Here is a 23,653-nt window from a genome sequence, read left to right as displayed (position 1 = left end):
ATTAGATTAATTATCTGGATTAATCACCCAAATAATGTTATTTACCAGTTACTGTTATAAATACAAATACTTTTTATAACGATAAAAAGATACAGGCCATGAACCACCCCACTCACTTCAAAAATAAGAACAAAAATAAAACAAAACAAATTTTAGCCATAAGATTTTAAGTTTATTTACATGTTTAAATATGTTTAATACAGCTCAATATACACAGGTAGGAACATGTGTTACATTCCAAATCTGAAAGAACAGTAGGTAGATTTCCATAAGTTCCACTGTACAATATGGTCACCACTGGCTTTTATACCCAAGCACTGCTCGCTGTAAAATCACAAAAGAAATTCGGTATAGCCCTAGAAATTAAAGTACATAAACTAATAAAACAAGTGACAATGCTACAGTTTGTTTTGAATGGTCAGATATTGTTCTACAGATAACTGACTGGCTTATATAATGAACCAAAGTTTTTGAGCTTTTTTTAATTTTTTTGTTTATTCATACTGGTAACTTAATGATCTGGAACACACTGCAAAATAGCTCCGAGTCAAACATGTACGTGCTAGCAGTCAATCAGTATAAAATAACGGTATTCATATGGTGCTCTAGTTGTGAACAGATTTATACTGACAAAATGTGGGCGAAATAATTTGTGCCGAGTGAGAGCTCCAATTTGTGCCATGCAACTGAGGAGAGCAATCATGGCGTCTTTCTTAAAGACTGAGCAATTGCCCTTCCCCCTAATCTGAAACAAGATGAGTGGCGAGAAGAGGTTGCAGGACTAAGAGCGATACTACAGATTTAGTAATAGTGTGTTCAAGGTAAGTACACTTTTGTTTTCTATATCAGCTTCAAGTCCATGCAAAACTAATTTTTTAGCGTGCATTTTATAGTTGTGCTAAACTGAGGGAGAAAGGGGAAAACAAATCTACAGAAAGAGCAGATCAGTGTAGTTTAAACCATAATGCTCTTTACTCAAGATGTTTAGAAGAGACCTTGGTTAACAGGAATTAAGTATATTGTTAGCTCTCATTTTACTACCAGAGAATAGGAATCAAATGTCATGTAGTGGTGTGATGATATTCATGTATAGGTATGCAATTTCTAAAGGAAAAAAGCATTGTTGCTTTGGACAGGAGTAACCCAAAGTAATTACCTCCCCGATTCCCATTATAAAAATATTTTGTTTTCCCTTTTTTTTTTTTTTTTTTTTTTATATACTATAGACATATCTGCTTCAATAACAGTCCTACAGCACTCCTCTCACTGCATAATTAGATTAACATTATGGAGTGATCAACGGTTCTCAAAATTAGTTTGAGATTTGTCATCATGAATACAGATGTCAAAATACTATCATGACACAAAATCAGTTGCATAGTTTAAAGCAGGCCTGTCCAACCTGTGGCCCTCCAGGTGTTGTGAAACTACAAGCCCCAGCATGCTTTGCCTGTAGACAACCAGCTGATAGCTGGAAGGGCATGCTGGGACTTGTAGTTTCACAACACCTGGAGGGCCACAGGTTGGACAGGCCTGGTTTAAAGCATTCTGCAATGAATTAATAGTCCCTTAATAAGCATTACAAAGATAGCTTGTAATAAGGATTACAAGGTTAGCTTCCATCTTACACTATACCTACCTCTTCTGTCCTGTCAGTGAGCTGGATGTCAGCATATGGCCCCACCCACTGAAGGAGGGGCCGAGTGAAGTCTTACTGCCTAGTATATGACAAACATTCCAACTTCAGAAATGCTTTAAAACTCTACAACCAATTTTATATTCAGGATAGTTGTCCTGTCATCCCAAAAAGTGAAATATGGTGATTTGGATAAGACTTTTAGGCTTATATATGTAAAGGCGAAACAGGGGACATATATGACCATGAATATCATGCAAAACTTTAACGATGCTATGTTAATTTAAATAAGTTTGGTGTAGAGGGTTTTCAGAGTAAAGACAGTTTAGCGGCCTACAATACCAAATTTCCACCACAGAGATACATCTGTTAAGAAGAAAATTGTAGGTCATTCCATATTTTATTTTTTTGTTGCTTTTTTTTTTTTTTGAGGATTCAGAACGAGTTTCTCTTCTGGCCATCTATCGCAGTTTTCTTTTTACACGGTCTGAAGAATTTAAAGTACACTACAAGTTATAAACAGTGGAAGCTGGTAAGCACTACAATATAGACTGCCAGTAGTGAACTCGAGCACCAAGAGGCAATATAAATGTGAACATGTGTGTACCTGCAGAAACACACAGTAGTCTAGAGCACAGGGCAACGTATTGCCTTTAAGTGAAGCGGTGTGGGATATATACGTCACCAGTTACCCAAAATATGCTGCCCACAGATCCTCCTACTTTCTGCCTTAGTTCAGGTGTACACAAACCTCTATTTTTAAAGTACTGCCTGATTCAGCAAAGGTGTAGTCCAATATGCAATGAATAAAATCTCGATTGTTAAATTCAGGAATATTTTGGCATACCTTAAATAAAAGAGGAGTATGTAAATATAAAGAATGAATTTCGCTGCAGTGACAATAAAACAATCAGTTGAGTCCTATACACTGTTACTGGAGATATCATCTAACATTCAGCTTCTTTCCTTCTAGCACCATCTGAATCTCTTTGGCATCCAATGTCTCATACATTAGTAAAGCTTCGGCCAGGTTCTTGTGCTCCTTGGCATGTGTTTTCAGGAGAACCTTTGCCCGTTCATAGGAATCCTAATAGAAAAAAATGTAACCATTATATTTAGCAGAAATACTATTTTATTGTGCTATACAATAAAGCTAATTAAAGTTAAACAAATTGGTGATCCCAGTCAATAACAATCAGTGCTCACAACATTCTAATTAGTTTGATGAATATACTACAGAGAGTGCAGCATCATTACCTGAATAACTAAGTAGTATAATTAGTATAGATCAGCACTGGTCAGACAATCTTTGCTATTAATATGTACATATTTTATTATTCACAGTTCAACACTGCAGAAAAGGTAAGTGAAAATAAATAAAAGGTTTTAAATAATCTCATGATTCTTTAAGACATTGTCCTCCTATCTCTGTGCTGCATTAAAATGAGTGCAATGCCTGATAATATTTGATACCACGCTGATGATGTGGTCCGGAAATGATCTACTGCTCCACCAGTGCGCTGAACAGGCAGATCACGTCCAATGTGTGGGGCCAAATTGGGCAACGGTCCTCTTCCTCGGGTCAAGCTGCAAATCAACCTATACGTAGCCAGCTTGAATGGCAAAATTAGACACTTCTCAAATACCCATAGTACAAACAGTACAGTGAACATGTATAACCAGCCTGTTTTGCATTTAACTTCTGAGGATAAATATGTTGATTTAAATTAAAAAAGGGATATGAAACTTGGAAAAAAAAAAAAAAAAAAAGATGAAGGAATTGAGTTCTATCGTAATAATGTCAGTATGCAATCATTTGACCTTCTTACCTTCAGCATAGTTCTGATTTCTTGCTCAATAGCTGCTTGCGTTTCTGGGCTCAGTTTCCCAGTATCGGAATATGTCATAACACCAAGCTGAAAAAAAAATAGATAGCAAAAATGATAAAAGATAAATAGTGCAATGCTCTATGTAAGTTGTATGTGCTTTGGCTACAGAACAAAAAAATAACACAGATTGTTACACAGATTTTAAGCTGTACCTTTTCACTCATTCCAAATTTAGTAACCATGAGTTTTGCTATTTTTGTAGCACTGTCAAAGTCACTAGATGCCCCTAGGAGTAAGAAAAAAAATAGAGAATCAGATCCACACAACCTCGAATGACAGATCAAGCTCTTGAAGCTGTGGTTACCTGTGGTAATGTACTCTGGCCCAAAAATGATTTCTTCAGCTACTCTTCCTCCCATGCTCACATCCATCTGAGCGAGGAGCTGAGACCTGGTCTCACTCCACCGATCATTCTCTGGCAGAAGAGATACCTACAAAATATGTACAATGGTCAAGTCAACCACACAAATATACATTGTTCACACATGACCAAGATACTTATAGGAGGCGAATGGTCTTACAAGCGGCAGGAAAAGGATTTTTTATTTTAGAAAAAAACGTTCTTAAAATGCGAGATGAAATAAACAATCCAAGTTACCAATAACCCAACCAATCTAGCCATTTTAACTACTTGACAAGACTATATCATCTTCCAACAGGTTGGATTTCCAGTACAGGTCTATTAGGCCAGGTTTTCTTTCAGGTCTTTTTATAGGCTCTGCTTTCACTCCAGTACATACAGACTCACATGACCAAGCGTGGGCCCACGGGGCATAATCGTGGCTTTGTTAATAGGCATTGAATCTTTGGTAAAATAGGCAATGATAGCATGTCCCGACTCATGATAAGCAGTGATTGTCTTATTCTTGTTGTCTATCTCCACACTCCTCCTTTCAGGTCCTGCATTAAATAACAAGAAACAGACAAGCAGAACATAGGTTATACATCATGTATGAACATCTGAATTTCCCAATGTCTCACTGCTACTCAAGAGGGAAAATCACCTGGTAAAAAATCAGAAGAGACTTAAATGTGTTTTTTAATAAATTATAGATTTATTTCAAATGTAAATATATAAGTTGCAATTCATTTTTGTTTTTTTTTTATAAATCAGAACCCTAGATGATGACAGGTTGTGCTGGTACTTTTACTCCATACCAGTTGGAGAATGAAAGGATTGCCTACGAGTATGAAATACAAGCCACATATCTCAATGAAATAGTGCCCCAGAGCAGAGTGTTTGATACCAAAATCTTTCTCCATCAGTGTAACAGGAGCATCTCTACTATGCACTGTTGGAGGACCGTGCTGCTCCTACTATCCAACTATCACATACGTGGCATCCTGTTTACCTCAATTCCCCTCCTCACATCAAGACACTGCTCTTGTCAAAGGTAGCGAAGCCCTCACTAACATAAGCATACATCAGCATTGTGACAAAACAGGGTGCTACTGGACTGAGGACTTTTTATTCTTCACAAATTTCTCACAATTTAATGTACTTTTTAATCCTTGGCCCAGTCTAAGTATATGCACCAGAGCATCGGTGTATTATTAGTTCATGTTATTAGGTACATTTTGCCCTTGCTATTACCTGCAATATTGTGTGTATTAGAAATATAAAGAATATTCCCACACTGTGTGACAATAACAGGATAGCAGAAGTCATTTTGCTTGTGTTAGTTAATGTAATAACCATTTGTCTCAAATGTCCACTGTTTTGAGGTGCAGCTTATATTTGGTTTGTAATCAGAACAATGGCTGAGTTAACTAGTTGGCAACCCAAGTTAATTAGCTAGGTCAACAGATAATTAGGTTAGAACTTCTAGATGACATGCAACGTGCCTCCACAGTAATATACTGCCTGAAACAGCATTGGGAAATGTATTAGTATGTATCAATATAAATGTTATTGTATCAAAATGTATCACAGTCGTGTAATGCTTCAGATACAATGTGTCAAATGTCTTATTGTTTCACGCAAGGCTAGTGTCATTCCCTGATGTAATATTGTAACCCTTTGTTTAGTGTATCCAACCAAACAGCTAATTCAGTCAAGCCATTCAATTGCATAATCAAGGTAACAGAGATGGTATGTCTAACAGTTAAAGTGTCCACTGATAAACCCCTGCTGAAAGGGGTAGGATTTAGACATTTAACCCTACTCTCTGTGCATACAGCCAAGAATATAAGCAGAGCAGAATACCAAGAGAGCTATTCTAGCTTGGAGGATCCTGGTGTACAAGACATCAGCAAAAAGGACTCTGAGCAGGCATTGCTGCTGGAGGAAACCCTACCAGGACAGGGTCTGTGTGAGCCAGTATCCCAGGCTGGGTGACATGGTAACTCTCTAGTTAATCAGTAGTGGTAATATTGTGGGAGGATTAGATTCTGAAAGATACTGAGATTATTACTTTGCAGTGCTGACTGCAAGAGGCTGCTGGAGGGTACACGCAACCATTTACCCTGTATCTTGTGAACATCTTGTGGTGTCGTAATAAAGCCTTATTATGGATATACTCTGGTCTCCCCGAGTGAGTTGAATCCCATCCCAGCTAAGGATGGTATCCTCACAATCATCATCATTTATTTATTTACTATTTCCGCAGCGCTGTACAGAAAGCGCACTTACAGCAGTCCCTGCTTCTCACAAGACTGGCATTCTCATTGTAATAATCTGAGCTTCAGTGAACAGTCTTACTGGCTAAAAGGCTAAGTACATTACAGAAGAGCTGAAGGTTTAATATAAAATGTGTTCAGACCCTAATCAAACTCGCCTTAAAAAAAAATATTGTAGTATAATATGTAGTGTAATATGGTTTGGAAATACCATAAGTTCAGCAAATAAGTAATGATTACTATTAAAGTTGCGTTGCAATTATTTTGGATTTGTACTTATTATAAATGGCCTTCATTGATGACTTTTTCCTCCATTTACAGTAACAAGCAACTGCTTGTATGTAGTATATAAAGTAACACAAATATTACTCACCCATAAGTATTTTATCTTTAGAAAACTCCAGTTCCCTCATGGTAACCATATCTTTGCCATCCACGGCAGCTTTCAATGCAGCCTGGTTCACCAGATTCTCCAGCTCGGCTCCAGAAAATCCCACAGTGCCACGGGCAATTATTGCAGCATCAACAGCTGCACACACATAAGACAAACAATTTTATTTAAACATCTTCCTTTCAAAATAGTTTTTTTTTTTGTTCTATTGCTGATGCAATATCCATATTACCATAATTCCTACACTTGGCACGTGATTTATAAATCAGTCCACCACATATTACAAGAAGAGCAATATTTAACATTTTAGTAAAAACTTCCCCTTCTGCTATTCAAAGAGGTTGTTAAACAAATATATATATATATATATATATGTGTGTGTTCCCATAAATATAAGAACTAAGACTGAAATGTTATGCGACTTTCATAAGCAAGTCCATTGCAAGTTATTGACCTAAGTACTTTTTATATTTGGATCAGTGGCCTTCAATAGATTTACAGACCGGCAGACTGAAGAGCATAGAAACATAAGATAATATACTAGAGAGCAAATTCAGAACACTCCTGGTGTATGACAAGTGCAGTGACCTATGGTTAATGTAACAATAAGACATTTTTAATTTAAAAAAAAAAAAAAAAAAAAAAAAAAAAAAAAAAATCGCAATTGGAAACTTCTCATAAAAACAAATCACAACGCTGCAATATAACAATCTGATACTGACAAAAACTCATAGAATTTGCAGTTTTGAAGAAAGTATAAGACATTTGGCTTTATCTGGTATTGAAAGAGCAGCTGTCATCAAGACACAACATTTATTGTATGCAACTGTGGTCAGTGCTTTAGATACATAAATTATTCCATCTTGTGCATACATAGGGGAATAATTACACAAAACATAAATATGAAACTTACATTCGTCAAATTTTATTTTGCTGAGATACCATTTCAGGATTTCTGTGCGACCCTTCACATCTGGCCTGGGGACGGTCACCTGCATGTCAAAGCGACCAGGTCGCACCAAGGCACTAAGAAAAAAAAAAAAAAAAACACAAGTAATTATACAAATTAAAATACAATGAAATATCAAAATATCTATTTTAGACACAGGAAACTGAAGTTTTGATATGTTTAACATAAGATTGCAATTTCTCATTAGTTACAAAAAAAAATCTTCTCGTTGTATGGGTTTTTCTTCACACTAATACACCTTGCTCTTCAAATGCAAAAATTATATAAAAATGTGTTATCTTATCTAGTGTTACATACATATTACTATTGAGTCCATGACTGCCCCGCCCTAAGATTTTAGAAATATTGTGTAAATCTGTGAAGAACATCACTTCCAAACTGCCAATTGTGAGCTACGGTTTAAAGTTAGAGGGACATTCTGTAGAGGTAAAGACTCTCCATAGAAACACATGCCTCCATACTTTGGGAACCAAAAATGTCTGGAAATATTTACACAAACTAGGGCAAACAGAATTTTAGCTGTATTTTTGTTAAAAAAAGAACAATTAAAATAAGAGCAAGTTTCAGTAATTTAAAAAGCTATTAATAATCTCAATAAAGATGTAGTCTAGATATGATTGCAGGGGATGTAATTTTCTATGCACTTCTTATTTGTAAGAATACAGGGAGCAAATTGAGGTAGTCTCTAAAAGCATATAATTGCCAAGTACAGAGCGCAATAGTGGTCCTTTAAGAAGGTACGTACATTTAACAATACAAAAAAAACCAACAAATCAGCACCAAGCACCACCCACAGCCTTGGTAGGTTCTATGTACAATGAAATCTCAGTACCAAGTGTTCTAAGTTTCATATTCCATAGAAAAGATCACAGAACAGTTTTGCTCAATAGAAGTAGCAGAAATGTGAGCAAGAGAGAGTTACATATTTACACAATATTGAGATTCAGCGTTGCTATACATACTTATCCAAAGCTTCAGGAAAGTTTGTTGCACCAATGATTATGACACCTTCATTGGGTTTAAAGCTAAAGAGAGACAAACAAAATACAAGTTAACATAAAGATGGGAAAATACTATAAAATCTTACAAGAGTCAGATATTTTGCCACTACAAATGACTAGGAGATATTACTGGGAGATGCTATGCGTCGTATGCCTCATGCAAAAAAACATTCAGGTTCCTGAACTAGTCCTTTAATTTAAAAGCAGGTATGACATTAAAGTTACTGCAAAACATGACCTTTTTCTGCTCATCTCCAGAAGTAAAATAATTAGTTTTAAGAATAATCTTTGGCGATATGTCATATAATGTCTAAACATGTTTCTATGAAAAGCACTTACCCATCCATTTCAGCAAGGAGCTGGTTAATCGTCTGTCTGGAGTACGGGTGCATGGGGGATTCAATCCTTTTACCACCAACTGAATCCAGCTCATCAATAAATATAACACATGGAGCATTGGACTTTGCTTCTCCTAACAAGAACGAAAATGTGACCGTTTTACATTTATCTGAAATACTCTAGTATTTACTAACAGAAGAAAAAGAAACAGTAACTACAATAGGGAACCCCAAACATTTCAATTCAAATCACTCGACTGATGAAAAAATTATAAGTCACCTTTGGAACATCCCAGCATGCTGTTTGTGGTTGTTTCAGACTGCTACTGCCACAAACAAGGCTGAAACATGCTGCAGGTGATTTGTAATGTTTGTAAGATTGCTATGCAGACACTCCTGCAGGGCAAGTCTACTGCAGGCGAAAGAAGTTGAACACTGACACTTTTGGAGGGAACCCCTTTGATGAGGATTTCAAAATCAACAATGTCAAATTCTGGCAATGAATAGTTAAAAAACACTTAAACACACATTATGTACTTCTCCTTCAAATCAAGTCTCCTTCAAAGTCTCACTTACTGTAAAACCTCAAAAGAAATAAAATTGAATGTGGGGTCTAAACATTAAATGTGGAATAAGAATAATGTCAAGGCTTTAACAAAATGGTTACAGATTGACATACTGAATAGATTTCTAATGCGACTCGCTCCAACGCCTACAAACATCTCATCGAATTCCGAGCCAGAAGCATAATAGAACGGAACGTCAGCTTCCCCTGCAACGGCTCGAGCCAGGAGAGTCTTCCCAGTCCCAGGTGGTCCAATCAGAAGAATGCCTGGAAGGAAGAACTAGTTAGTGAATGTACCGCACAACCACCAATATAGGAGAATTACAGTAAACACATTAGAACATCTTCAAAATACACACACATGTAGCTAGACATAATACTAACTCTCAGTTCAGACAAGAGCGCACACAAGTACTCTTGGACAAAGGATACATGTTAATATAATTTTCTTTCAGACATTCTAACATCTAACAGAGACCTGTAGAACTTTGCTTGCTTAATTCTATTCATCTTGTTCCTTTAATAAATAGCACATTTTATTTAGAATTTTTCTGTATGTGCTTCTCTTGCGGATGAAATTAAGGCAGGAATTTAAAATGTACCCAATATCTTAATTGTAAGCCATTACGGTAAACTAATATAGTAATACTTAACAGACAATACATTTTGTGCTCTCTCTCGCTCTACCAGGATTATAGGACTGTGTCTACTATAAAACTAAATGCATGCTCAATTGGTCTGCGATTCTTCACACAAAACTTTATGTCAGGTGAGCCAGTCAGTTATCTGACGATTCATACTTCCCCAATCACACTACCAGCTCCTATACAGTAATATTGTAAAGTGCCCAGAGGATACCTCTTAAAATGGATTTAGTTTTGACTAAATCAATTTAACCATTTAACTCACTATCACAGTGTATTAATTTAGAAAACAGAAAATGTGAAAATGTATATTAGGCCCACACACAAACACACATATGGTTATGATATCCCTTATTTAGAAAGAGAAGCCAGATAGACAAATTTTTGTCTCTTAAAAAAAGACGATGGCATTTCTAAAGCAACAATGTTCAGCATATTTTGATGTACAGCATAATTAAGTGGTTGCTAATCACTTTCATAGCATATAAGTAGCCTGTCATGTGATTACTCACGGTTGTCCATATTTGCAGTTAAAGTTCGAGAGCAGAACTTACCTTTCGGAAGCTTGCCTCCCAAAACTGTGAATTTCTGTGGGTTTTTCAAGAACTCGACCACCTCTTGCAGCTCATTCTTTGCTTCTTCAATCTGTTCACAAAAAAATCTGTCTATACCATCACATTCACTACACCAGACATATCAAAGATTGCATATTATAAGAATACAAAGCCATTGACTAACAATAAGAGACATGGTGAAAACATATTAATTACAAAATAAAAAGCACTTAGAAAAACCAGTCATCTACTAATAGGTGGCAGCTTTGTGCCAGAACCAAACAAGACCAATGTCCACCTTGGTCTACATGCACTTCTGGCATGACTGGGGGATATTAGTGTGGTTGGAGGATGCCCATAAATATAGGCCGAGAGCAGTGTTCTGCTGTCCTCTTCCAACCACATTTACCAACATTTCTGATAATGATCCAATATTTTTCAATTAGAGTAACAGAAATTACGGACATTTTTGGGTGACACGTACATGGGCAAATTCACACAATATCAGCTGCGAAATCAAGACACGTGTAGTCAGCATTATTCAACTTAATGACAACTAAGAACTACTACTCCACATGGAGACCATATATTTGTCCAGAGATGCTGCCAAGCATTGGTACTTACCCCTTTCACATGTTCAAAAGTTACATTTTTCATCTGAATTGGATCAACAGCTGCATCAAGGCCAGATGTTGCCCGGAACCGAACTGCAAGGTATTAAACCGATATTTTAGAATCCTCCTTCCATTTTATAATACACTAGAGTAAAAAGCAACAAACGGTTGTCTATTTTGCACAACGATTTTACCAAGAAATCATTTTTAAAGGGACTACACACATTTTATTCAGCAAGAAACCAGATTATATTTATTTTCAACAAACTAGATTTTAGAATAATGAAAGGTTTTTACATGGTGTCTATTGAAGGCAAACTCACTTATAAGAGTTCTTCAGAGTAATATATCTAATGGACTTATAACGACATTTATATAAAATATTGTACAGAAAGGTTTCCTGTACATTCTGGGACAATGCCTGCTACAAACAGCCCGTTTGGAGCCCCACTGTTGTCCTTGTTGTCTTTAAAGATAAAACCTTTCCCTCGTGTGTGCTAAAAACTCCCCAATACCCTTGAATAACGGAGTTAGGAGAACTTTATAGTCAGATACTTTGTGTTTAAGAATCAGATGGGAGAAGGGGCAAAAGGCTCCTCCAAGGACTATATATATCATACATACACACTTTCATATTGCCTTCCTGCACACAACACAAAGAAAAATTGAGGTTAGTGTGCTGTTAAAGTCTACCCATCGATTGCGCAGTGTAGGCAGCCACTGTGTGCTAAAGCAACACTGTGTGTCACATGCCTTAGTGATGTCACTAGCTCCTAGTGAATTGATAGGATGAATATTGGAACCTCCCACATGGCTATCTCAAATGTGTGTAGGTGATGGGTACACTATGGTTTTTCTGAAAACCATGTGAGAAGAATCAGTCATGTTTCTGCCAGCATTGTTTACATTACTTCAGTATTCCTGCCTAAAGTATTATTTTACAGGTATTCCTAAAGTAATTACAAATATTGGAAGGCACAAAACTCTTGAACATAATAAGAAATGTTTACCTGACAAGAAGGGTGTTTTTGATAAGCCGTAGATTCCAAGTAATAAGACAGCCAGCAGGATGTAGCGAGTCCTTTTCAGTGACTCTAAGAGAAGATCCACAAAGAACAACAAGATGAGCACATAGTCCATCAGAACTATAAGCAGTTGAAGTGAGCGTTAGAGATATTGACCAGATTGTATCCAAAAAGCTAAGCACCAGCAGTAACATCTTACACAGGGCTGTCATGCTTCTGGAACGTAGTCACACATAGAAAAAAATGTCATAGGCACACTAGTGAATAAAGAAAATCATTCTGCATCAGATACAAGATCACAACTTATGTACATACCGGTGGTCCTCTGAGTGAGAGCTTGTGCTTTCAGGAAGCCCTCTGCAAACCCGTTCTTAAATGCATCCTGCTGTCCTTCTGGGACGTTCTTATTTTTAATAATCTTGTCCAGATTTTCTACATCTGGAACTCTATCTCTCATCAACAATCCCTGAAAATGGACCACAGGCATTAATGGAAATACTAAGCACAAAACCACCATACAAGATGAATAGGTCAATCAACTAGAATGCAGGAGAAACAATTTTGGGATAAGAGGTTTTACTGTAATTCTTGGAGCAGCATAGTAATTTCTAAATCCCATCAGGGATGACTGGCTTATGGATAATAGATTCCATATATGTGTAGTTTTACTTTATTTTTTAAAAATGAAATAAAAAAAGGGAGTAAGAGTATTCTTAAAATTCTATTTCTAATTTTTCCCATAATATTAGATGAAATATTCATTTTCTGCAGCAACAATTATCCCAATTTGATGTTTATCTTTACACGGAGACTTCTAGTTTCAGACACACCTTCATAAAGGAGGGAGCAGTGTTTTCTTTTGCAGCAATGCGCTCAGAGGTTGATTGTAGACGTCTGTCTTTTGTTTTCAGGGTTTTGAACCCTCGAGACTGTATATAAACTAAGAAAATCATGAAGCTATTATTACATTTTTAAGATATAATACCCTTCTAAACCTTGCATACTAAATAGCACTATGAAACAAATTATTCAAAATGGATGATGGAGCCCATGTTAAGGAACATGTAGATACATTTTTATGGGTTAAACAGATACACAGATACTGAGAACACTTAACCGAAATATTTGCCCATCAAGAAATAACATGCTTAAGAGAATCATTATGTTCAGAAAAAAATAAACAAGTTGAAAACCATGTGGATGTCATCTTCATCAACATCATCATCAACATTTATTTATATAGCGCCAGCAAATTCCGTAGCGCTTTACAATTGTGGGCAATGTATATGTCCAATATATTTTTGACCTGTTCATGTTCCAGTAGTATTTCCGTATTGCGGTTGGCTTTTATCTCCTCTTTCTAAAGGATGGGAAACACTGCAGAAAGCATTCACTGATTAAGTCTTCAGTCTAAAACTCATACAGTAGATTAATTAAGCCCTGAAGAGCTGGGACAGAAAAACAGGTAGTCAAAGTCCTTCACAACTAGATGCCACTGGAAGATAATATATGCCAATCAAAGAAAGTAGAAGAATCACAGGAACAGAATATGTTCCATCGAGCACTTTTTATGATTAGCATGCTGAACAGTAATGCATTTACCATATGTTTAAGGGGGATATTTCTTAAACATCTGGATTGTGCATGTTGCGGTCCCTGGCTAGGGGGGGGGAGGGGGGGGGGGGGGGGGGAGAGGCACGCTTGTAAAATCTTTAGTATATGTGGTAGTACAGCTTTGAGTAAATAACGCTCCACCAAAGCATGTTTATACAACTATGTATTTTTTTTTAATTAACAAGTTTTACTTTATCAAGTAAGTGGAGAACAGAAAACGCACTTTACCTGGCCAGTGACGGAGGTTTGCACAGACTTGCTGCAGTGGGCTCGGCGGCTGCTGCTGCTTACAGTATGGTCGCAAGGCACTGAAAGTATTGGGATAGCCTTCCAAAAGAAGAATCATTAACAGCATCGGTTTAAAACAAAAAACAGGTTACAATTGTCAACTGACACAAATAAACCTAGTTAGGTTTGTTTGTTAACTGGACTCAAAGATTTAATCTAATCCAGTGGATTCCAAACCTTTTCAGTTCAAGGCACCCTTAGGGCCTCCATAATTTTTTCAAGGCACCCATAAGCCAAAATAATTACCAAGTAGTCCCCTGCCTTGCTTAGCACTGGCCCTGGCCGAGGCACCCTTGTGAGATCGCCGAGGCACCTCAGGGAGCATAGGCACACAGTTTGGGAATCACTGATCTAATCATTAAATTGTAACAACATTAAAAAACTTTTACAAGTTGAGGTCAATTCAAGATTAACTTGGAAGGATTAATTAAACTGCTGGAAACCAATGGAAAGCAATAGTTTAGCTGGCTATGAGCCAATTTCCTATTAAAGGCACTCGTACCTTCACAAATGCATTTGCTGAATCGTGCAGAGCCCCGGAAAATGTACAAAATAGTCATAGATTTAGGGTATCTTTTTGCACAGGGAAAGCTAGGCTGTTGTGTCTGTCTACCCTTTGCTTGTTCTCAGTCATGTTTCAGTCTATCTAATACTTTTATAGGTTATCTCTGCTTGGAGGCCAATATTGCACAGGATTGTATATTTGTTTATTATTCACATATACAAATGGACAAAGATAGTGCAGTGTGTCTGCTTAACTGCTCTACCAAACTGTCCTCTGGCCTCTTCACCCATTACCTCTTCCTCATACAGACCTCACGCTACATTACGGGGGAGGGGGGAGGGGGGGGGGTTTCATTGTTTTTTTTACAGGTTTTAAAATCTTCCAAGTGAGTTCATGATGTGAAGAAAGAAATGAAGTAATGCAGACCTGGTATGAATAACAAACTCCTGTGTGATAATCAAAATGTTAATTTTACGCTTATTATTATTGATACTCCATTACACTGAAGTAGGTAAATAAAAAAAAAACCTACCCTGTCTTTGAAGGATCCCATTCTGCCCATTATAACCGAATACTTACCATTTTTGTTTTCAAAGAAGGACTGTGCAGATATATGGGATGTGTGCCAGTCAGATGAGGTCTTCTTTTTATCAGCATAAAAGCCGGGAAGAAGCCTATCGAAAAGCTCATCAAGTTGTGAGAGTCTCAGTTCAGACAAGCCCAGGTCTCTGAGATTACATGTAGGCTGAAAAACAAACAAAAGACAGATGTTGAAATAATACAATGGATCGGTCTCAGACAGACTTAGAGATTGCCTGGAAGGGAATCCAACAACTGGTTTTTGTTTTTTTTGTTTTTGTAACATTTCCTTTCCTGCAACTCTTAGAACTGGCTGGTTCTTGCATGTGTGTAAACTCAATTTAGAGGCTTTAGCATCTTTAAAGTTTTAAACCGGGGCAAGGACTCAGGCGATATCATGTGCCACTCCAAATTTTGAGGAACTCATAAAATGACACGAGACAGATTCCTTATACGAAGTCTTAATACAAAACTACACCAAAACAGCTAGCGCAATGTTTGCTTTGTGCGTCTATACAATTTTAATTCTAGTTTTGTTTCAGTCTAAATACCGAGTCTTTCTGCAGCAAGAATAATGTTACATTTATGTAGGTTCCTGTAGTGACACAGCTTTCAATGGAAAATGCTGTTGCGATGTGAAATGAGTGCTTCAGTCATACGTGGAGCAGAAAGATATCCTGGGAGGGCTGACAGAGGAGGGTTGCTGGTGCTGGAGACAGTTCTTCCTGTTTGACTTATTAAGTAGAGCGGGCAGAGGAGAGTCTCTGTCATGCCAGGATCCCTCCTGTACATCCCTCTCCCTGTGCACCTTACTGGTCAAGAGACTTGACAAGGAGGAAGGGAGTAAGCGGGAAGTGATAGCTCTGATCACTACATGATCATACTGTCCCTTCTGTGAGTGAGCAGAAGAGTGGAAAACAATTTGCAACTTTTTATTATTTTTTTCATATTAAAGTAACTTCACTTACACCTGGAAGAAAGGTTCATAGTCTCAAGTGATCTTATCTGACCAAACACAGCAAACTTTTGTCCACCATATGTAACAACAGAGCAATGCCTTTCAGAACACATCACTGGGTTGTGATCTATACCATATCCTGCACGATTTGTGGATAGATGATCCAGTCCATATACAACATTCTGAAAAGTTTTATTTTTTAAAGAAAAAAAAACCATACCAGGTGATGGAAGGGGGAGGGGGGAATAAGTATAATGTACGTGTGGAGAATCTTCTCAGCATTCATACATTGTCTGTGGTAGGCCATATTAGCAACATAAAAAGGAAGATTCCAAAGTCAACAATCGTTCTACTTTAAAGATTATAAAACGAGCAATTAAACAGAATTTAAACAATTAAAGAAAACACCTTTACTCTCACCAACTGTTCAGAAGCCATATGTAACAGGACATTATAATGCACAGATAAACTCAACTACTGCATGTATATCAGGGCAATTATCGCTCAGCAGCTGTATACAGAAGCAGTTGGTTATTAAAGGGCATGTGTTCAGGAATAGAGTAAAGTTCATTTTATGCGATCATTAACCACTGGATAAAGTTCATATACTGCAGGCCTACACCATCTGTATCATGAAGATAGCTGTCACCATGGGAACGAATATGCCAATGACAAATCATTCCTGGAAAATACCTGGTCTCAGAAAACGCACACATTGTATTATTACTCATTGTGAAAACAAAGTTGATAAAGCCTACCACCATTTGCATCTATAAAAAGGACTGTTTAGTGTTAATTATAAAAGAAAGAAGTAACAGAATTGGAAATTAAGTGATAGATCTGTTTGCTAATGGAGTTACTTTTAAATGCAATTTTTTTTAAATTATGCAGGTGAGTATTGTTATAACACAGACATGAATCGGATGATTGTTACACCCGAGCTTGAAGAGTGCCTTTAAGTCACAAGTGAAAAGTATACACACCAAGTGAGGGCACAGCATGTAAATAGAGAATACAGAGAAGAAAGAGGATACGCTTAGAAAAACAACACATACCTCAGCATTGTATGTTTCATTGTCAGCAGTCACATCACGCTGGAGGACCTGAATGGAGGCTGAGCTGGGAAAGTATGCTGCAGTTTTGGGAGAGTGAAAGGCAGTAATGAGGTGGCTTAGAGGTACTGTAACCTGGAAAAACAAAAATATTAAGTTTGCATCAATTATTAATTCTAAGAGAAAAATTATTTCAAAGAGTAAAGTTTCATATTTTGAATTTAGAAAACTAAGGTTTCTGACATTTTACCTTCATCTACCTACATGTGTAATTATTACAGGCTCAGACTAATAAAACGCACGTATACATAAAGCTTGGTCATTCTGTATCTGAACAGAGGATTAAAAAAAACCAGTAGATAAATTCTGGAGCTAAGAACTAAGCAACACCATGTAAAATATTTATCGCGTGGAGCCCCATTACCCAATACCTAGGGGGGGAATTCAATTCTCGCCGAAGTACCGCCGCGCTAACACTATTACCGTTACGGTAACGGTAATAGTCCGCGTAATTACAGCTATTACAGTAGTTCTAACGCCGGCTTTTGCTCGCTGCGAGCAGAAAGCCGGGTTAATATTACCGTAATATCTATAACGCAGCGGTACTTCGGGGGGAATTGAATTCCCCCCCATAATTATAAAGTACACAAAAGTATTCAATTCCCCCCGAAGTACCGCCACGTTATAGATATTACCGTTATTACGGTAATATTAACACGGCTTTCTGCTCGCAGAAAAGCCAGCGTTAGAACTACTGTAATAACGGTAATTAAGCGCCACTATTACCGTAATAACGGTAATAGTGTTAGCATGGCGGTACTTTGGGGGGGGAATTGAATTCCCATGGTGTACTTTTAAATCTGTTTCTCAAAACAAAAGAGCCCCCTTTGAATAATGCGACAATGTTTCGAAACACTGCACAACATCACTTAATTATTACCCTTTATTTATGAAGAGCCAATATACTGTGCAGAAGTACAATAAGGGGATACAAGTTACAGATTAAATACAATGGAATAAACAGGGCAGATGTAGCACTGACTGAATTATGACAACCAAAGTATATGAGCAAAAAAAAAAAAAGACGATTTCTTTTTATATCTCTTCAATATCTACTATTGAAAACACAACGATCAGACTAGTAGCCTATTAAGGATAGTCCAGGAAATTTCCACATGTGCTATTTATGCAAGAGCTCAGAACTGTGACACAGATAGAAACTGAGAAGATATAAAGAAGGTAACACAGTCATGCACCACTATCACCTGACCAGCTGTCATTTTAACTCCTGCAATAGTAATACATACAATGGTGTTTGAAATGTCTTTTTTAAGTAGAAATGCATATTAATCCCAATTTTTTATGCACAGGTTTGATACTATGTTTGTATATGGATATTTAAGTTCTCAGCTGTGTTGACGAATTTCAAAGTCACTGATATAAGAAGTGTTCAAAATAATGCACAGCAAATTAAATACAAGTACCTATGTCTTCTCTGGTATAATCATTTATATTTTCACGTCCGTTTACATGTAATTAACTTGCATTAACTAAAACACAATTTCAGTGTTTACGTTGCCTAAAAAAACCATCAATGTTTCCACAAACATATGTAGTGGAACAATTATAAAGCAGGCAAGGTTGCAACTATTGCACTATCAAATATTTTAACCTATACAGGTAAAAGCTACAATAAGCACACACAAAGACAAGCAACAGATGCTCACTTATGCAACACACAGGAATCAAAGTCAGCACAAAGCCACAATAAAAGAACTACAATCTTTTTCACAGTTTTATACATTTTCAGCCTTTTATTTGTGCAAATTCACAAGTTTAGGTTTCCTTTTAAAGTTAACGGCATTTAATAAATTAATTGCGCAACGATATTCCAGACTTCCTAGGATTACTACTCAACTTCATTTCCACCAATGGCTTATGCTCTTATGTACCATCCACATGCTGCGTCAGGTACAGTTTTATACTGAAACCACTCTCAAGAAACATTTTTTTGTCATCCATACCTGTAATTATTTTACTCTGTACCCAACTAACAAACGGTTATAGAATATTTTGGAGATCAACTAGTACACAGCCTTTCATGTGAAAATAGAAAAATGTCCTGTCCTCGCTTATTTAGCTCTTCATACCCACAGTATAATTTCTCTCTTAATTCTGCCCTTCCACTCACCTAACAAATGTCAGATATACACTCACTAACTCTCATGTTCAACTTCACACTTTTCGACATGGTAAGAAGCAAGAAAATTGCTGGATTATATGAGATTGCTACATACTTGCACAAACATGTTCAGCGGCAGTAACTATTAGTATTAGTATATTGAAGGGGTTACACACTACTATAAATATGCAAAGTATGTCTCACTGAAATTAACATTCACATGCCAATGACTGATCTTCAATTTATGCTGTATTCAGAAAGATACCTGCATGTTAACCGAATACTGTATGTGCCATCCAACAACCAATAACAAAGATTAGTGAGACAGGACACAACAGTATCACAATCAATGTGTACCTTCATCTTAAGGTGAAATGTTAAAGTGTAAAATAAAATAAAGTTTAGTTATTTTTACTTTGCACTAGTTAGCTTATCACAGGGTCAACTATCAATATTTTAATTGTAATAAAATAAATAACCAGCCTATTTGGATAACAGAAAGATGCTATTTTTTGTGCCATAATTGTCAGTTTAAAATCAAATGTGTAAATGAACAAATGTAAAGAATGGTTCTTTTTTTAATATTCACTCGTGACAAGGGATTTCCAACAGCCTACTTAGAAATTAAACCAGCATCTAAAAATGTTATATTTTCATATACAATTTCCAGTGTAGCTGTAGAAAAAAAAAAAACAATCTATAGTAGTTTCTATACTAAATGTAAAATGTAAGGTACTACTTGTACAAGGAGACCCACTCTAAAATGCATGGCAAGGACATTGTAAGCTTGCAAGCAGGGTTCTCTTAACATCTGTCTGTATGTACTACCCAGTATTGTTTTATTAATGTTTGTTTCCAATTGTAAAGCGCTACAAAATTTGCTAGCGCTCCACCTTCTCCATTCAAACTATAGTAAATATGAAAACAATTTAGAACAATACTTTAATAAATAAAAAAAACAGCTGACACTCCACGGTCATATTTAAACACAAATAGGCTTTTGTTTATCTTCTACTTTTTCTAAACTACGCTTTTATCTAACAAGACTTTGCAGACCTATATAAACCGGTGTAAGCCGCTAGACCTGTTTAGCCCTTGTGAGATGAACTGTATTCATACATACTTGACATATATTCTCAGAATAAAACATATCAAATACTTGCGGAATGTGAGGCGGAGAGAAGAGAAGAGCATGCTACATACAGACATACCAAGAAATTGAGATATATGTATATTTGATCGATAAAATATTGCACCTTCTAAATAAACAGCACTTGACATGAGGTAATTTTTTTCCACAAATAATATCAGGTCAAGTTAATTAAACTTTTCTTTATCTGGGGGCATTACAAATTCAGAAAAAAATAGGGGGGGGGGGAAACTGACTGAAAACTATTTAACGAAAAGGTATTGTAATGCTACTTAGCTTGACTAACATTACATATAGATCTCAGTGCAACATCCAACATATCTGACCTGCCAGCCTGTGTCTCTCACTAACTTCACTCCCTGGATTTCCTTTTTAAAAAAAGTGGTTAAGCTAAGATTTTTAATACAGGCTCTGTGTGACCAGGGGCTAGATTTACTAAGCTGCGGGTTTGAAAAAGTGGGGATGTTGCCTATAGCAACCAATCAGATTCTAGCTTTCATTTATTTAGTACATTCTACAAAATGACAGCTAGAATCTGATTGGTTGCTATAGGCAACATCCCCACTTTTTCAAACCCGCAGCTTAGTAAATCTAGCCCCAGGTGTTAAGCTAGGTACACACTAAACGGTTTTCGGCCAATAATCAGCCAACATACAACCGCTCGTTCAAAGGTCGGGTCAGTCTGTGCAGTGACACGATGGTCGCAAGTCTGCCCAAATGGACGATTGTCACCTCATTTGGTTGGTCGTACCGTTTAATATTTTCGTTCCAATCTCGTTTCCGTTGTGTAGTGTGTATAAGTTTCCGACCGATCCACAACAGTGAGTACGAAATTACAGTCATTGCTAACGACAACATGGCTGTAAAAAGTCGCTAAAGGGACGTCCGCTCTTCCCTTTCTCATCCTAAACAAGGCTAGTGTGTATGCAGTCCATGGACCGAGCGATCGGACCATCGACCGCATGTAAAATCGCTCGGCATAAAAAGTTGGTGGAATATTCTGTAGTGTGTACCCAGCTTTAAAAGGTAGCATGGTGCTTGGGTGGGAGGGACTGTTGTGGGACATATTTTGATGGTTGGAGCTATGATTCAAGGGACGAGCTAAATGGAACTGCCATCATAAGCCTCCTAAGCACTCCAAGGCTTCTGTTTGGTACATACATTCATAAATATATATTTTATGCGTTAGAGCTTTTAAATTTGAAGCTATATTTATTAAGCTGTGCTTATATTGTATATAAACAAAAATATATGTTACTATAAAGTAATTAAAATATAAAAAAAAAAATACATTGTGTAACAAATCTTAAACATTGTGCATGTTATGTATAGAAAGCCCAGATAACAATATTTCATGATCTGGGGCTCCTCAGCGGGGATGTCACACTGTGACATGGCATGCTGGGACTTGTAGTTACATGACAGACTAAAAGCCACGTTATTCGGGCGTGGTAACGCGGCTGGTAGCCCATGTCTCACTGTCACCCGGCTCGGGGCCGGACTGGTGACACCGGCTGGCACCTATGTGGGGGCCACAACATGGCGCTGTCACCTATATGGAGCCACAACATGGCGCTGTCACGTGACCCCTGCCGCGCTCTCCCCCGCTCACCTGCGGCTGCACCGTGGTGCTGAGCGAGAACATGGCGCCCTCACACCGGGGATCCGGTCTCCTCGATCTCCGGCTACTTCTCGGCCTCCCGGCGTGATGTAACAAAGGTGACCCGGATAACCCTGCAGTCAGGATCTTCCGGGTCGGCGACGTCATTTCCGACCCCTTCTTGGTTTTGGAAACCATGGAGATAGACGCCCATGGTTGTGTAGTCTGTGCGTTGGTAGAGATGGCAGCGGCGATATATGATACATAAAACCAATGCTCTCAAATAAATGTCATGACACAGTGGGTATGCCAGCAATAAACTTATTTTATTTTTTCCCCTAATAAGTGTGTTTAAAAATATTGTCATACTAAACCTGATACAAGATGTATTATTTCAAAAAGACAAGTGGATGTCAACAAACTTTGTATTTATTGTTTTAGTTCAAAAACTATTCAGTCTAACAGTGACTATTTAAAGCAGGGAGGACCTGAAACACTTCAGGGCGCTCATGGGCGACCTTCTAATCTTCCAAAGGTGGTACATTACTTTTAATCTCTGTAATAAAATAAAACAATACATTTATTCAAAGAATGAAATACTTGTAATAACATATCAGCAGACATATTAAGTGTTGTAAGCAATAGCAAACAAATATGACAATAAAGTAGGAAGAATCTGGGGGCTGCAAATGAAGGTTCAGAGGAGAGCGTGTTGCTCATCACTGGTTTGAAGCATACTTGCAGACCTTTTGATGTTCCCCTCCAGGAGGGAAGTTTGGGGGCGAATTGCACCATTTGTGGCCCTACCCCCCATGTAATGGTGCAGATGCGAAATTAGCTAACTGTGGACCCCCGTGTAGGGAGGAGGGAACTGGGGCCCCCGACCATCTGCCATTAACTTCATGGGCAGCGGTGCATGGCACTTGCAGCACCAATGGTAGTTCCACCACTGTAATGGCGCTTATGCATCATTTTACAGTGGGGCCACATTACGCGATTCCCTGAGAATTGCGTTATGGCGGCTCTAATCCTGCCCACTTTACTAGGAAGTGGGCAGATGCGGAAGGATGCCCTACTCTCCCCGGAGACCTATTCGGGAGTCTCCCGGACATTCCGGGAGAGTTGGCAGGTATGGTTTAAAGGCTCAATCTGATTGCTGCATATTTCTTTGCATTCAGGTAATAACTAGACATTTCTGAGCCCCCATTTTTTTTATCTGAAGCCCAAGGTGCCATGCTCCAAATCACCCAGTGCAGTACTAAATACCTGTTGTCATCGCTCAGACCCACTGATCAGACAGGCGCTCACTTACCTCTCTCCCCGGCGGCACTCCTCTGGTCAAACGCCACGGTCTCTGATGCGGCCTCCATCTTGCCGGGTTCTGTGCATGCACAGACCCGGCGTTCTCATTCATCCAGGTTCTGGGCTCCAATCAGCTGCAGTTTCTCTATAAAAGGCACCACCTGCATTTGATGGGTG

General features: G+C 37.7%; 1 protein-coding gene across 2 annotated transcripts; it reads right to left on the bottom strand.

The window, feature by feature from the left end:
• Positions 1 to 150: 150 nt before the first annotated feature.
• Positions 151 to 22,343, bottom strand: YME1L1 (YME1 like 1 ATPase). 2 transcript variants are annotated; one of them, XM_075212003.1, is made up of 19 exons: positions 22,187 to 22,343; positions 17,246 to 17,377; positions 15,233 to 15,398; positions 14,089 to 14,187; positions 13,077 to 13,186; positions 12,562 to 12,712; positions 12,232 to 12,315; positions 11,232 to 11,314; positions 10,608 to 10,698; positions 9,524 to 9,676; positions 8,846 to 8,978; positions 8,468 to 8,530; positions 7,449 to 7,561; positions 6,518 to 6,673; positions 4,274 to 4,425; positions 3,830 to 3,956; positions 3,678 to 3,751; positions 3,466 to 3,552; positions 151 to 2,723 (listed from the first exon to the last, which is right to left on the bottom strand). In XM_075212003.1, exons 1-19 carry the CDS (start codon positions 22,340 to 22,342, stop codon positions 2,580 to 2,582), a joined length of 2,274 nt encoding a protein of 757 aa, XP_075068104.1. In that variant the 5' UTR covers position 22,343; the 3' UTR covers positions 151 to 2,579. The 2 variants fall into 2 exon arrangements, with proteins under 2 accessions (XP_075068104.1, XP_075068103.1); XM_075212002.1 differs by having other exon boundaries at positions 3,678 to 3,956.
• Between the last annotated feature and the right edge of the window lie 1,310 nt (positions 22,344 to 23,653).

This window comes from Mixophyes fleayi, chromosome 5, assembly GCF_038048845.1.
Source record: "Mixophyes fleayi isolate aMixFle1 chromosome 5, aMixFle1.hap1, whole genome shotgun sequence".
Taxonomy (NCBI): domain Eukaryota; kingdom Metazoa; phylum Chordata; class Amphibia; order Anura; family Limnodynastidae; genus Mixophyes; species Mixophyes fleayi.
The sequence above is the reverse complement of the archived record's forward strand: the minus strand, read 5'-3'. Positions and strand labels throughout refer to the sequence as shown.